Here is a 13218-nt window from a genome sequence, read left to right on the forward strand (position 1 = left end):
GCCTTCACGCCACGTTGAACAGTTTGCGTCCTAAAGTGACGTGTAAACCTGGACCGGCCGGTAAGAGGCTATTCAGAGAAACACGCAGACGTGATGGTCCGTTGGTTTTTTAACCCCCTAGTTGTCCTCATTTTCAAAAAAAGGTTTCTATATCAGAAATTTTTTTTTAACCAAAATTGTCAAAAGAAAAAACATGGATGGAGCCGTACAACCGTAAAATAAATGATCAGTTCACTACTTTCGTTAAAGTTGGGTGTTTTATTCAATTGATAAAAATTGATAAAAGAACGTGTATGAAAAAAAAAAGGGACAAAAATGTTGGGAAAACCTTCCTAAATGTGGTGGGGGGAAAAAACAACAATCCATCCATTTTATCTTTGGGGCAATTTGGTTGAAAGAAACTCATAATTCTGATGTAAAAAAACTTCTAAAAAACGCGTCAAATTTGACAAGTTTTTAGGATGCAGTTCCTCTAATGGCCACTAGATGCTGCTCAAAGAAAACTGACAGAATTGGCCTTAAAGCTCCATTGTCTAAGAATTTCTCCCATCTAGTGGTGACATTGAATATGATAACCAACTGAATATTACTGTTTAGCCCCTCCCACTCCGATCGCGTTTTAACTCCTACGGTGGCCGTATTGTTCCAAGAAGTAGAATTCTTATAATAGTTTGACGCTATTTTGGTACCATTTCGTTGCTAACATCAGCTATCTGGTTCCCAAACGAATGCAAGCTAATGTTGGCAAAGTATCAGCGTGATCCTCCATCTTCAACGGGCTTTCAAATCTGCCGGCAGATCGAGTAATCCCCCCCCCGGCATTCGACACGGTGCCACTGAAAGCGCGAAATGCCGAGGTATGTCCCTCTTTGGCTAATGTATTTTAAAGATGGACGGAATACATACGAGCGACTCGCCCGTATGTATTCTGAACGATTCTGAATGGCAGATTCTTCGCTTACGAGAATACTTTGATTAGTTGGTGGAAGTAATTACACATGAATGAGTACATATTTGTGACAGAACAAAGTTTTTTTTACTAAGAATCAACTCGAAACATTACACAATGGAGCTTTAAAGGGTTTTTTTTTCAACCTGGAACAACAACCTTTGACATTGGTCCAGTATTAAGTTGGAACGCTGCTAAACCCACCAGACTCCATTTAAAAAAACAGGACTTTTAGCGTGGATAGAGCCAACATATTTTCTAGAGATGGTCCGATACCACTTTTTTGCTTCCCGATACCGATTCCGATACCTGAACTTGCGTATCGGCCGATACCGAGTACCGATCCGATACCAGTGAGTCATATATTTCATTATGTTTTAACATCTGTATACTACTATCTCTGTATGGATGTGATATGATTTCTTTCTTTGTTGTCGGTCTGGCTCAGGTTAAACTCTTTGTGAAACATGAACAAACGCAAACAAGGAATGCCCCAGAACTTTCTTTTATAGTTATAATGAAAAAGAACATAAATAAACTACTTTAACGTAGATTTTCTTTAGGGCTTCATTACGTGGTATGGGATCGGTGCATAAACTCCAGTACTTCCCGATACCGATACCAGCGTTTTAGGCAGTATCGGAGCCGATACCGATACTGGTATCGGTATCGGGACATCTCTAATATTTTCACACGTAAATCAGTAAACTATGTGTTTATTTCAACCTAAACTAGAGCTGTGATGGTTGGAAAAGTGGAAAAACAATTAAAAACGGCTTTTCATAGTTGTATTTTGTTTCTGTCCACTTTGAATGAAGTGTGTTTTACGATGCTTAAATCACTGTTTATTTACATGGAGTCTGGTGGGTTCAGCAAACGCAATTTTGCGGATGTTTTTGTTTAAAAAAAGGATCTTACTCTTTAACAGAAAGGTCGACCTCCTTAGAAATCATTTCCATGATGTTGTCAGACACTTAGAATATTAATCTGAGTCTGTCAGCGGCAAAACAAGCACTTTTGTGAAGGTAAATACAAGCTGGACAATTGCCCGATTAACTTACATTGTAGCTTGTTTCTCCGCTGCTGACTGCAGCGATCTCTCTTAATACTGGACCAATGTCAGAGATTGTTTTTCCCATCAGTCACTTAGATACAGAAACATAGCAAAATTGAGTCCAGGTTGAACGGTAGTTACCCTTTAATAAGGGGGCAACAGATTTATCTCACTGTGAAATGCGTTCACACTGGCGTCAACATAAAACTGATGGTTGTCACTTTTAATATATTTTTATATATATATATATATATATATATATATATATATATATATATACATACATACACAGTGTAAATGTTCTGATTTGGTGCTGGTCCGGTCCAGTTGCCGTGGAGACGTCTGTCAGCGTGTCGTCCTGCTGTAAACAGACCCGCTGCACTGCTGGAAAATAACTACAAGGCAGAAACTCAAGTCAAGTCGTGTCAGATGTTCAGCTCTCAGCGCCGTAGGTGGGGCGCCTTCCGTCCAGAGTTCACCGGTAAGGGGAGGGGGGTGATGGTGCATTCAGGTGACACCCTGAAAACACTGCAAGTAAGTTGCACCCTAACTGTTCAGGTGCGAAAGGGAGTTTGCTCAAAGTTGAATTTGACCGCCCAAAAAAGGGAACTCCGTTAAAGTTAATTTGTAATATCCTGAAATGGGATTCATTTTCTCAGGTACAAAATTTTAAAATAAAGTTCAAGTTAAAATTGACGCGGACGATTCACTCGGATTTACTGATCCGTTAAAATAAATTTATTTCACTGTAAAAATTCACAACATAACTTCCAAACTTGCTAAAATGCGTCAGGGTTTCACTTTGTCTCAACACCAGACGTGGAAGAAGTACTCGGATTATTCTGTTATTCAGGAGGTATTCACTGAATGTGACAAAAAGTGGATTAGATTAACATCACGTACTATACCTTTAAGGAGAAAACACAATATTTTTGCTAATCTTAACTAGTCGTTTTGGTGCCTAAACTTAACTTTTGTGGGTTAAACTCAACTGTAACGGCCTCTGAAATGACCGTTCCCATCACTGTGCTCTGTATCCGGCTCAGTCACCGAACATGTCATGTGACTGGTTGTCATGTGACCTACCGGCGGTCACCTTAATTTCTGGGATAACGTACCAATTGTTGTGCAAGTTTTCGTACCATATCATACGAACCCTTTCATGATAATGCGTTGTAAATTTTGCCAAGCAGCACCTGAATGCACCATCATGAAACATTCATTGCTGTGGGGGGGTGGGGGTGTCCAGGTGAAGTGCAGGTGGATGATTGACAGGTGTTGGGCGTGGCAGTTGGTGATTGGCTGTGTTTCATGCATCTGTTGTGATTCCTCTGCAGAGAGAGAAGGACGTCAGAGGACCATTTCGCTGTTTTTGGTGAACGTGAACAGACTGCGGTGGCGTACCTGTCCAGAGGAGGGCGCTGTGGAGGGGGGAGGTGGGCTGTCAGAGGCAGGGGGGCGTGGCCTATCCTCGACTCGTGGGCAGGCGACTCATCCCGATCCTGTCGATGGGAGGCGGATTGACTCGTCGCCGTGGCAACTCCACTACCTTACTGCAAACACAAACGGGTAAACGGCAGGGCTGGAGTCAAAGCAATTCATTTGATACAAATATACTTTATTTATATTCTATATTTAGAAATTTAGTATGTTACATTTGAGCAAAATATACTATTAATAGAACAATAAACTGTCTTTTAAAAACGTCATAGGTTTGTATGTCCAAAAAAAATCATAAAAAATGAATATGTCGGAAAAAAGTCATGAAAGTCTTAGTATATTATGTCGAAAAAGTCAAAGTATAGCATGTCATAAAAGGTCATGGTATGAATGTCTAAATAAGTCATAGCATAGTAAAGTCGAAAAAAACAAAAAAGTCACAGGAAAAAGTCATAAATATTTCATAGTATATTATGTCAAAAAAGTCATAGTATAGTATGTCATAAAAAATCATAAAAAAGTCATAGTATAAGTAAGTCATAAAAAGTCATAGTATAAGTAAGTCATAGTATAAGTAAGTCATAAAAAGTCATAGTATAAGTAAGTCATAAAAAGTCATAGTATAAGTAAGTCATAAAAAGTCATAGTATAGCATGTCAAAAAAAGTTATAGAACGTCGAAAAAGTCATAGTATATTATGTCAAAAAAGTCACAGTATGAATGTCTAAATAAGTCATAGTATAGTAAAGTCGAACAAAAAAGTCACAGTATATTATGTCGAAGAAAGTCATAAAAAGTCATAGTATAGTATGTCAAAAATGTCATAGTATGAATGTCTATATAGTATAGTAAAGTAAAAAAAAACATAAAAAAGTCAGTATAATATGTCGAAAAAAGTCATAGTATAATATGTTGAAAAAAGTCATAGTATAGTATGTCGAAAAAAAAGTCGTTGTATAGCATGTCGGAAAAAGTCATAAAAATGTCATAGTTTAGTATGTCGAAAAAAAGTCATGAAAACGTCTGTCATACAGTACAGTATAGTATGCCTAGTGTAGTATGTGTCAGTCTATTTATTTGTGACTGTGCTCTACTGTGCCCTGTGCATGTGTTCTCTCTCTCTGCTCTGGTGCCTGTGTGTGATGGGCTGAAGGTCTTCCCTGATGTGATTGGTTCCAGCCTCCAAGCTCCTCTCTGAGCTCTCCTCTCTCCACTTCCAGCCAGAATGCCAGCCAGAATGTTTTTGTGTGAAATGTAGTAGATTTGCTGTTATAAAACCATCCAATCACAATAGTTTTGTGGCTTGTACCCTATCATCTACTCTGTGAGTTGCATCTGAAAGCAGTTACGAAATATCTCGGAGAACAAAGTGTTCAATTTATAATATTCTTAAGGTTTACTTAGACACACAAGGATATGTACAATTTCTACTAGCAACAGACATTTCACATCTCCATGTTCTTGTAAAATTATGTAAAATTATCACTACCCAATTGCATGTGCAATATTTGTTATTTATTCACTGTTGCTACTTATATATTGCTACTGTACTTTATTTATGTTCATTTATGTTCACACTGCATTACAACAGCATGTGTACAACCCATTGTTTTAGCAACAATATTTTTTACCTAATCCCACTTTACTTCTACTTTACTTCATTCATGTGTCCAATATCAATATTTTGAGCAGTGGAGAGAGGTGTTTCTGCTGTGTTTTTTTGTTTGATGACGAAAATAAAAGTTCTGCCAATTTTTGAGCACACCTTCCTGCCAGCGTGATGTTTTGTATTCCTCATGTTTCACTGAGCTACCTTGCACCTCACAAACTATCTTCAATATAAAAAAGTCATAGTATAGTATGTCGAAAAAAGTCATAAAAAAGTCATAGTATAGTATGTCGAAAAAAGTCATAAAAAAGTCATAGTAGCCTATAGTATGTCGAAAAAAAGTCATAGTATAGTATGTCGAAAAAAAGTCATAACAAAAGCCATAGTATAGTATGTGAATGAAAGTGTGGAAGAAAATGCAAACTCCACTCCAAAAAAGAAAAAAACAGTTGGGAATCAAACCAGAGTTCAAGGCTGCTGAGTCTATTTGCTGGTTTAATTTGCATCAGTGCAAACCTCTGAGCCATCTTACAACCAAAATATGTATCTAGAAAACAGTGATAGCAGAATATTTTTGAAAAAAAAAAAAAAAAATTATAGTATAGCATGTTTAAAAAGTCATCAAAAGTCAAAGTATAGTACTTTGAAAAAAGTCATAGTATTGTATGTTGAAAAAAGTCATAGTATAGTATGTCGTAAAAAGTCATAAAAAAGTTATAGTATACTATTTCGAGAAAAGTCATAACAAAAGCTTAAAAAGAGTTTACTTGCTGGTCTAATTTTGCATCAGTTCAAACATCTGAGCCTTCACGGAACCAAAAATGATGTTGAAAACAGCAGAATGGCTGAATATGTTAGAAAAAAAAGTAATTGTATAGTATGTGTAAAAAGCCATACAAAGTCATAATATAGCATGTTGAAAAAAGTCATAGTATAGTATGTGAATGAAAGTGTGGAAGAAAATGCAAACTCCACTCCAAAAAAGAAAAAAACAGTTGGGAATCAATTGCTGGTTTAATTTTCATCAGTGCAAACCTCTGAGCCATCTTACAACCAAAATATAGATGTAGAAAACAGTCATAGCAGAATATGTTGGGAAAAGTCATTAAAAGTCATAGTATAGTACATGGAAAAAATTAATAAAAAACTCATAGTATTGTATGTTGAAAAAAGTAATAAAAAGTCATAGTATAGTAAGTCAGAGAAAAGTGATACAAAAAACTCATAGTATGAGGGTAAAAAAAAGTCATAGAAAAATCATAGTATAGTATATAAAAAAAGTCATAGTATAGTATGTTGAAAAAAGTAATTGTAAGTCATGGTATAGTATGTCGAGAAAAAGTCATAAAAAAGTGATCGTATAGTCTATAAAAAAAGTCATAGTATAGAATGTCTAAAAAAGTCATTAAAAATTCAATATGTCGAAAAAGTCATAGTATAGAGGGTCATAAAAAAGTGATCGTATAGTATGTCGAAAAAAAGTCATAAAAATGTCATAGTAGCCTATACTATTTCTAAAAAAGTCATAACAAAAGCCATATTATATTAAATTATGTCAAAGAAAGTGTGGATGAACATGCAAACTCCACACCAAAAAAAAAACTAAACAGATGTGGATCGAACCAGAGTTAAAGTCATAGTATAGTATGTCGAAAACAGTCGTTTAAAGTCATGGTATACTATGTTGAAAAATAGTATTAGTATAGTATGTTAAAAAAAGTCATAAAAAGTCATAGTATAGTATGTTGAACAAAGTCAGACTGATACAAGCCTCATACGGTTCTTAACGTTAAGAGCCGGTCGTCCTACCTCTGCTTGGATGTTCCCTGTTTGGTCTCCATGGAGCTGACCGACAGGCGGTCCAGCGGGGCGTTGTTGCCGGGGAAACTCCTCTTCCTCTTTGGCTCCATGACGTCATTCTCCATCCTCACCAGGTCGTCCAATCGGAGCAGCTTCGCCGTCAGCTCCTCCCCTGCCTTCACCGCTCCGGGACAGGGCCGAAGAGCCGCCGCGGCCCTCGGGGCGGTTCGGTCTACACGCTGGAACACAAGCACGGGATGGGATGAAGATAGGAACTAAAATGTCCCGTCTGTAAAACTTTCCATCTGAACTTTTAAACAAACATGAATATGGAGTAACTATTGAATAAATATAGTGCATTAAAAGTACAATATTCCCCTGTGAGATGTAATGAAATAGAAGTATATAGTAATATAAAATGGATTTGCCCAAGTAAAGTAGAATTGATGATTGATGCTGATTTTTCGGTTACACTTTACTTGAAGGTATCTACATAAGAGTGACATGTCATGAGCATGTCATAAACATTATAAACAAGTCATAAACGTTTATGACATAACACTTCTTTTAGTAAGTGTCAAGTGACAATGTTGACACGTTATGGTTAGGGTTAGGGTTATGATTAGGGTAAGCGTCAATTGCAGTGTTCAAACATTTCACAAAATTATTATTTGAGAGCTTGTTATCAAACTAAATATTCGGTCTTCTCTCCCAAGTTTTGCAAAAAGAAAATTATGGAAAGTATCCCTACAGAGATTAAGACCTTTCTGTTTAACCAGAAACAGCTCTGAGGTCACTAGCGCTAAACCCACCAGACTCCATTTAAAAAAAACAGTACTTTTAGAGTGTATAGAGCCAGCATATTTTCACATGTAAATCGTTAAACTATGTGTTTATTATTATTATTATTTCAACCATAACTAGAGTTATGTTTGTTGGAAAAGTGTTAGAACGAACCAAAACGGCTTTTCATAGTTCTATTTTGATTCTATCGACTGTGGATGAATTGTGTTTTACGGTGCTTAAATCACTGATTATTTACGTGGAGTCTGGTGGGTTTAGCGAACGACATTTAACGGATGTTTTAATGTTTAAAAAAAGAGAGAAAAATACAAATTCCAGACAAATGGGTGCTACAGATAGTAAACAAGGAAAATAATACAAAAATATCACACATAACAGAGTATTTCTACACAGTAGTATTGCTACTTTTACTTAATAAGTAAAGTATCTTGAGTACTTCCTCCAGGTCTGTGTGAAACGAACTGGCCCGCTCCTCCGTATTTTATTTTCCATGAGGGAGTCTCCTCATAGAAAACACTGTCCTGGGCAGAGCCGGGCCACCCTGCTCGGCGCCGGGTGTTTTCACACGTCAGGACTCCACGCTGTGACCCCCCCCCCACGCTCTTACATCACCGCCCTGACAGCGAAGCGCTTTCTGACTTCCTGTCGGCCCTGCTGCCTCTGATGAGTCGCACGGTCAGATATCATCCAGACTAAACAGAAAACACCTCCGGGTCCGTCTTCAGGACCGCTTACATCACCTGATATCGGCACGGGGGCCCTCTGAGGGAGGGGCCGTTTGCTTTGGCCCTCGTGATGATTTGATAGGACACAATCTGATCTGCTGCTTCACCCTCTCATCCAGGAGTTAACCTGCAAGCACTTTCTCATGCGTGCAAGGGCGTAGCTTTGGGATTAACACTGGGGGGGTTGATAGCTCCACTTCTGCGCACATTAAACACCAAACACTTCATTTCCTGCATTCTGGTGAATTTTTCTGCAACAGTTTGTGCCTTTCTTGCATAAAGTTCTGGTGCAAATGTCTATATTTATGTAAAGGTCTTTATTATTCATAGATATTTGGGGGGGTTGCACTGGCCAGTTTTGATTATTTGATTATTCCCCCCATCGTAAATTGCACCTATGCATGTGCTATCCAGAAGTGGAAGAGGTTACTTAGATCAGTCCTGCATTCGAATTCTTATTTAAACTAAAAGTCTGTATGTTGCAGTCAAATGCATGTGTGTGTGTGTGTGTGTGTGTGTGTGTGTGCGTGTGTCCAGGGGCGTCGGACTGGGGGGAGGGACTGAGCACCCAGGGCCCTCATGTGAGTAGGGCCCAAAAACACGCTAGAATGAATAGCTGTGGATGCGGGGGAGGGGCCCATAGAAAATGCCTCTCTACAGGGCCCTGAATGTTGTGCTACGCCCCTGCATGTGTCTGTGTGTGTGTGTGTGTGCTGTCTATGCGTGCGTGTGCCGGTGTTTGGTGTTTTAAGCCCTCAACGTCGCCTTCCAGGCAGAGGGGCAATGGTTATGTTTAGGGTTAAGGTTAGGGTTAGCTCCCTGGAAGGCGACGTTGGGGGCTTAAAACACCATTGAGCGTGTGTGTGTGTTCTGACCGGGTGTTGGACTCTGAAGCTGTCGACGCTGCAGTGGAGCAGCGTGATGAACATCAGGCAGGAGAACAGCAAACAGCCACAGAACTGCATCTGCAACAAAAATTAAATTTTTCATTCATAAAATACACAATGTTTACTGTGTGATCAACAGGCCCAAACAGATTCTGCTGGGTTGAGGCTAGATGGGATACAGCTACGGCGATGACTAGTTAAGTTTAGGCACCAAAACGTCTCATTAAGTTTAGGAGAAAGATTGTTTTTTGGATTAAAACACGTTCCAAGGAACGAACACGTGTTTCTTGGGTGAAAATATTAAATTATATGATTATATTAGCCTAGATTTTGCTGTAGCCGTATCCCTTCTAGCCACAACCAATCTGCTGACGCAGGATTCTGCAGATTGTTGCACACATTTTAAACAAATGTTAAACCAAATCATATTCACCTCAGAACATTAACATCTCCACCCCCAATCAGAAAATGTCAGTTTTTTTTTTTTTACTTTACATGCAAATGCAATGCATTGTGGGTACAATAGTCCATCAACATCACACTTTAAAATCTGACTTTGACTGACTTCTGAATATGAACTCTTTTTAGTTTAATTTGTCTCTTTACACTGCAGACCACACGCACACACAGCCCCACACACACACACACACAGCTGAACACTTTTAGCTCACGGCTGAAGTGTATTGTCCAGCAACATCGGCTAATTTTAGCATTTTCCATCCCTGAGAATAAATGTCTTTTGACCGTCACATGCACGCTCACTGACGTGCACGCACCTGCATTCCCCCACCCCAACACAGACAGACACACACACACACACACAGCAGATTCTTCCATTCAAGAGAATGCCCCGTGTATCCCCCCAAACACACACAGAAACACTGCTGTCACCGTCACACACATTCTTGATGATGCACAAACGGCGCTATCGAGGAATCAAACGCGCACTCAAGGTGAAGCATTCACACCACTGCTGATGCTGACGTTTACTGCGGCTCTCATTCATGAATGTCGGGAAAACACACTACACACACACACACACACACACACACACACACACACACACACACACACACACACACACACACACACACACAGCAGATTCTTCCATTCAAGAGAATGCCCCGTGTATCCCCCTGTCCCTGCAGCATCAGACTGAACACCTTCATGTTCACAGATCAGAAGGACACCTGAACGCAACATTTCTACACTTTATTCCACACTGTGCTGCAAACTGCTCATGTGGAATTTTTTTTTAATGTTTTTTTTTTGCAGAAATGTCTGATATTAAGGGAAAAGGTATCAAACCTTTAATGCATGTTTACATAATGACTATATAATAACTTTAACGTATTTAACTAAAAAAAGCCTCTCTGATTATGGCTCATATGGCTGCAGCAAAAACACAAACATAAGACCGATGACATTATGCCACATATCAGAATTTAAAAGATATCATGCAAAAGATCATATAATATATCCAATATTTCAGCCTAGAGACAACCTTAACGGCACTCTAAAACAACCCAATAGCTGTCTGAAACCATACCGTACACATAATCTCAAACAATAATTTAATACTTCAAAACATCGGAGTAAGGTTTCATGAGATGAATGACAAAAAAGATGCCACCAATCAGAAATGAAAGAATATAACGCAAAAGATCACATAATATATCAAAGGTTTAAGACTAGAAACAACCTAAATGGCATTTTAAAACAACCCGAAAGCTGTCTGACACATACAAAATAAATAATACCTAATGTGTCTGCAGAAATGATTTGAATTTGCTGTTATTAATCAGTTTAATTTTATGGGAAATTGACAAAACTACAAGAACAGAAAAAAAACTACAGCGTGAAATACCAGATTACTTTGGAAAAAGTAATAAAGAAGTGCTGGTTGCCTGAGAAAATTTAAATCTGCATTAAATGTGTGACACATATACACATATTTTGCAATGTAACACCTGCAGGAGTGTGAACCTGTGCACACCTGCATCTCACAACACACACACACACACACACACACACACACACACACACACACACACACACACACACACACACACACACACACACACACACACACACACACTCTCTGTGTCCGTACCTTCAGTCTCTCTGAGTGTGTGTGTGTCCTGCTGCGTCGTCTCTTCTCTGTGTTTCTGAGTCTTGTTGTGGCTTCACGTCAGGTTTTATAGCAGCTGCCCGGGAATCTCCTGTCCAATCGGCAGCCTCCGCTCCGGTCACATCACTTCCTGTGCTTCCCTACTTTTTTCCACAGTAGGTTTTGTGACATTTCATCACGAGGACCATTACCTGTTAATGAAAGCTCCTGGGAGCAATCACAGCTCGCCTCCTCCTCCTCCTCCTCCTCAAACCTCTCTCTCTCCTTCCTAACTTCCTAACAGCTCTCCTTTCTCTTCTCTCAATCTCTAAAATAAACACATTCATCCCTTCCACGCTGAGTCCTCGTGTGTCAAACTGCGATGGTGCTTGTTTGTGTTAAAACTTCTGAACTGCTGCTCAGATCTCTGGTTCTTTATATCAGATGATTCTGGGGTTGACCTGAATGACAATGATGGAAAAAACGCCCGAGCCGATCAAGATTAAGAACATCTTGTTCCTGTGCCAGAGACAGATTGTGTCTCCAAGTGTGGATGAGATGTTTGTAGCTGCACAGGTTGGACGTGAGTCGACTTACAGAAATAACAACTCATACATAGATAAAGTTAAAGGCTCCGGTTAAGATATTGTAAAAACAAGCTAACATGAACACCACGTTTGGCCTGAAGAATGATCGCAAGTTGAAGGCCGTCCATATCAAGAGCAATAACTATAAAGATATACGAGGCGAGCAATATCGTTTGGATAAGTTTCAGAGTAGTGTTGTTGCATTGTTGCAGGGCTGGCTACACCACAGATGCATTCTGGGATATGAGAAAAAAACTTTCTGGGTTGTTTGTATTTCTATAAACCAATCACAATGGTCTTGGGCGGGGCTAAGTTCCGGACGCAGCGACGGTGGCTCTGCTAAATAGTCTCGGGAAGGAACTTGTTTTGGTGGAATATTTGCATCCGGTCCCAAAACCTCCCAGTTAGAGAGGAAATGCCCTAAACTTATTCTTTGTAAATCTTTACAATCATTCCCTTAAAGAACCAAGCAGGCCGGCTTTGTTAAACAGTCCACATTTTCTTCGAAACTTGACATTTTCTGCGTGTAGCTCGCTAGCTTGGAGTTTGTTGATGTTTCCCGAAGAGAACGGAGTTTGAGAACAGAAACACACAGAGAGAAGGTGAGGGACATCCCGTGCATGGTGTCAGGCAATGATCCTGGAAATGAACTGCCATTGATCCAGACTACTTTCAGAGTGATTGGATGAAAAATACACACACTGACAGCCAATTCAAATCCATCCTAATTTACAGGGCGTCACGTTCACAAAGTTGTAGATGACGTTGCAGAGAGATTCATCATTGAGGTTTAAAAAAAACAACCAAACCCATTTGATAAACTACTGTTTATAAAGACGTCGAGAAGAAGGACATAGCACGCAACGGGGCTCGCTCTCGGAATCATTGTTGTGTTGTTGTTATTAACAGAGATGATGATTATGAATAGCTAACGCTAGCTGGTAGGCCAGTTTTGCACACTTAACATGAGTTGGTTCAAAGTTTGGTTCACACAAATTTAAAAGAACTATTTCACGTTCATTACTACCAGTTCTTCTAAAAACGTTCGGTCCGGTTCGGCCTCGTTTTCCGTAAATAGGCGTAACTTTAACTTGTACCCGTAGGTAGATTTGTTCTACAGCAAGCTGTATGACATCCATCATGACACACAACTACGAAAACACACCAAACACTCACACAATCTGATACAGAAACAAATACTCTTGAGTTTCCACCAATCGGCACATAAGAGAGAGATGAATATAAATATGTGA

General features: G+C 39.2%; 1 protein-coding gene across 1 annotated transcript; it reads right to left on the bottom strand.

The window, feature by feature from the left end:
- Positions 1 to 2505: 2505 nt before the first annotated feature.
- On the bottom strand, positions 2506 to 11414 carry ostn (osteocrin). The gene is made up of 5 exons (XM_039820469.1): positions 11382 to 11414; positions 9257 to 9346; positions 6862 to 7091; positions 3408 to 3556; positions 2506 to 3334 (listed from the first exon to the last, which is right to left on the bottom strand). Exons 2-4 carry the CDS (start codon positions 9344 to 9346, stop codon positions 3469 to 3471), a joined length of 408 nt encoding a protein of 135 aa, XP_039676403.1. The 5' UTR covers positions 11382 to 11414; the 3' UTR covers positions 2506 to 3334; positions 3408 to 3468.
- Positions 11415 to 13218: the final 1804 nt, after the last annotated feature.

This window comes from Perca fluviatilis, chromosome 2, assembly GCF_010015445.1.
Source record: "Perca fluviatilis chromosome 2, GENO_Pfluv_1.0, whole genome shotgun sequence".
NCBI classification, from domain to species: domain Eukaryota; kingdom Metazoa; phylum Chordata; class Actinopteri; order Perciformes; family Percidae; genus Perca; species Perca fluviatilis.

What these genes read in the sequence shown, in the direction of transcription:
- ostn (XM_039820469.1), bottom strand. Translation starts at nt 9,346, where the DNA reads ATGCAGTTCTGTGGCTGTTTGCTGTTCTCCTGCCTGATGTTCATCACG. An exon ending in GCTTCAGAGTCCAACACCCG is followed by an intron (nt 7,092 to 9,256) that starts GTCAGAACACAC and finishes CTTGTGTTCCAG; the next exon opens with CGTGTAGACCGAACCGCCCC. An exon ending in CAGGGAACATCCAAGCAGAG is followed by an intron (nt 3,557 to 6,861) that starts GTAGGACGACCG and finishes TTGTGTTTGCAG; the next exon opens with TAAGGTAGTGGAGTTGCCAC.